General features: G+C 38.3%; 1 protein-coding gene across 1 annotated transcript; it reads left to right on the forward strand.

Annotated features, from left to right (window-relative positions):
* Nucleotides 1–513: 513 nt before the first annotated feature.
* On the forward strand, nt 514–1,443 carry LOC106001149 (olfactory receptor 4P4-like). The gene has a single exon (XM_013036277.1). It carries the CDS (start codon nt 514–516, stop codon nt 1,441–1,443), a length of 930 nt encoding a protein of 309 aa, XP_012891731.1.
* The last annotated feature ends 1,906 nt before the right edge of the window (nt 1,444–3,349 follow it).

Below are 3,349 nucleotides of genomic sequence, written 5' to 3' on the forward strand. Positions count from 1 at the left end.
TTATTCATCAAAAGTTATTATAATTCATCAAAATAAAATGTTATTGTTTGAACAAAGGCATAAGAAATACCACCTGAAAGATATTTCCTAAATGAATTGAACCCCAGTTTTTAATTCCTGAGATTTTTATTCCTGACATACTTCAATAAATCAAATCCAGTTAGATCTAAAAAATAATGTAATTGCCTGGTGCTGATGGCACCTTGCTACATAAAAGACTGAGATCTGAGGATAGCGGCTAGAAGCCAGTCTCCAGCAGGAAAGTCCATGAGACTCATATCTCCAATTTACAACTAAAAGGGCAAGGGGTTCTGTGCCTCAAGTAGCAGGGTACTAGTTTTGAGCACAAAAGCTCCGGGACAGTGCCTAGGTCTTGTGTTCAAGTACCAGGACTGACACACCTCCCACAACACACATATGTAACTGTCACAATTTTCACTGAACACGGGTAAATATATGCTCACAAATTATGTCTTTCCAGGTGGTTGTAAAGTACCTTCTCAAGGCTGGACCATGGGAAATAGGAATAATGTCACCTTCTTTATTCTCCTGGGACTTTCTCAAAACAAGAACATCGAGGTCTTCTGCTTTGTGTTATTTCTATTTTGCTACCTAGCGATTTGGGTGGGAAATGTGCTCATCATGATTTCCATCACGTGCACTCAGCTCATTGAGCAACCCATGTATTTCTTCCTCAATTACCTCTCCCTCTCTGATCTCTGCTACACCTCCACTGTGACACCCAAACTAATGACTGATTTACTGGCAGAAAGGAGGGTCATATCCTATCATCACTGTATGACACAGCTCTTTTCTACCCATTTATTCGGAGGCGTCGAGATCCTCCTCCTCACCGGAATGGCCTATGACCGCTATGTGGCCATCTGTAAACCCCTGCACTACATGGTCATCATGAACAGGCAGAGGTGTCACGTGATCATCCTCGCCTGTTGTGCTGGAGGATTCGTGCACTCAGCCAGTCAGTTTCTTCTCACCATCTTCCTACCCTTCTGCGGCCCCAATGAGATAGATCACTACTTCTGTGACGTGTACCCTTTGCTGAAGTTAGCCTGTGCGAACACACACTGGATAGGTCTCTTAGTCATCGCTAATTCAGGCTTGATTGCTTTGGTGACGTTTGTGGTGTTGATGCTGTCTTACTTCTTTATACTGTACACCATCAGGACCTACTCTGTGGAGAGCCGCCACAAAGCCCTTTCCACCTGCAGCTCCCACATCACTGTGGTGGTCCTGTTTTTCGCACCGGCTTTGTTCATTTACATTAGACCCAACGTCACTTTCCCAGAGGACAAAGTGTTCGCCCTCTTCTACACCATCCTTGCCCCCATGTTCAACCCTCTGATCTACACGCTGAGGAACACGGAGATGAAGAATGCCATGAGGAAGGTTTGGTGCCCTCAAAGGCTCCTGAGTGGAAAATAAACGCCCGAATTATTTCTGCTAAAACGGACCCTGGTTCCCTGAAGTCACAACTTTGAGAACCATGCCTTCTCCTCGTTGTTTGGAGAGTTGGAGGAGCAGCAAGCATACCAATACCATCTGTTGCTTCATGCTTCTAAACTACCAACTCATGAGCATTATTTACTCCTTTTCCTTTACTGGGGATAGAACTCAGGGCTCTGCATTAAGAAACATCCTACTTTATGAATCACACTCCATCCTTTTGATTTGGTTTTTTGTTTTTATTTTCAGACAGGTGCTCTTGTCTGGCAAACATCAAGCCAAATCGAACTACTGATCTCCTGTGTCATTGACACTATGCATGCATACTACCATGCTCAGCTTTTTTTTTTTTTTTTGAAAAGCTCAAACTAACTTTTGGCCCAGGCTAGCCTCAAACTGTGATCCTCTTATTACTACCATCCCAGTAGCTGGAATGACAGGCTTATGCCAACACACTTGCTCCAAACATGATTCCTATTCATTCTCTCTTCCTCCTTACTTAATCAGAAAGGTTACACTCATTTATACAAAATAATGGCTTTCTTAAAAATGGAGGATTAGATAATGTTGAATTAAAAATTAAAATAAATATACATTTTCATAAACAGCCACAGAAAAGCTGACTAAAATATTGATTTTCAATTTAAACCATTATGCTGACTGTATGAAATCACAGAATATTGCACACAGTGGCAATATTTAGCTCATGAATTTTTACACACTGAGCACATTATCTGATCAGCAAACAAATTAAGAGGTAGGGTGATAGTACAAAAGAATTCCATCTTAGTCTTTTCCATCAATCCTGTGTTCCAAAGGTAATCAGTATCATCATCTCTAAAATCAATTGTTTACTGTTCCTTTACAGAATAAGAAAGTATGCTTATTGTTATATTTGTAAGTCATTTTTCATATTTATGACTTACCTGGTTGTTTCACTGATGTACAATATCTCATTTCTGGAGTACACACATGATAATTTTCTCCATGTTCTCTTTAGTGTAGTTTTCTTTTAGAGATATCATATATAGTGATGATTTGATATCTTACAACATATCATATTCAAATGTGCATTATCTATTGCTTCTTAATTGTAGCGTGTTTTATACTCAAGACTAATTTTAAGTAAGTATGCATTTATTTTGATACTTTCTCTTAATATATCATTAATTTAAGATGAAACACATTAAATCAGATTTTTAAAAAATTATCCATAGTAGAATACTAAAGTGAGCAGAATAAAAGAACTGGAATTTGTGAAAATTCAGGCTCTTCTAAAATCAATTTGATGGATACGGCATATCAATATGGCTGTTAGTCTACTTCCCTGTATGTCGTGGGTAAGGAGAATAAATCACAGAGAACATTGGCGTATTCAGTGGAACAGGACAATAGCAATAAGAAAAATAAAAAATAACAGCCAGACACCCAGGAATGTTTCATCAGTTTATTGCAGCAAGATTTATATACAGAAAACTACCAGTGGGAAACTTTATCAAAATTTATCAAATGGGATCCTCTCTATAACAGATGGGGTTGTTATATACTAAGCAAAATGGAGTAAATTCTATATTCAGGTTCTAAAATACTGTCCGAAGCTCTTAGTAAGATAAAGATGGCACCTCATACAGGCATACACAGCATTCAAGAAAAAATAAACTCCAACGAACGCTCTCATTCCTCTGCCCTCCAATATACTGACATTATCTAGAAAATGACATCTTTCCATGGGCTTAAATTTCTAGCATACCTGGGAAAGATTTATTCAGAAGAAAAACTAAAAGAGGAAATGTTTAATTTTTGTCCAAACATGTAATAAGCCAATGAAAATGTATGGAATATAGGAAGAGCTTGAATTGGAAGTAGATATTTCAGAGTAAGCTAT

This window comes from Dipodomys ordii, unplaced genomic scaffold (genome assembly GCF_000151885.1).
Source record: "Dipodomys ordii isolate 6190 unplaced genomic scaffold, Dord_2.0 Scaffold270, whole genome shotgun sequence".
NCBI lineage: Eukaryota > Metazoa > Chordata > Mammalia > Rodentia > Heteromyidae > Dipodomys > Dipodomys ordii.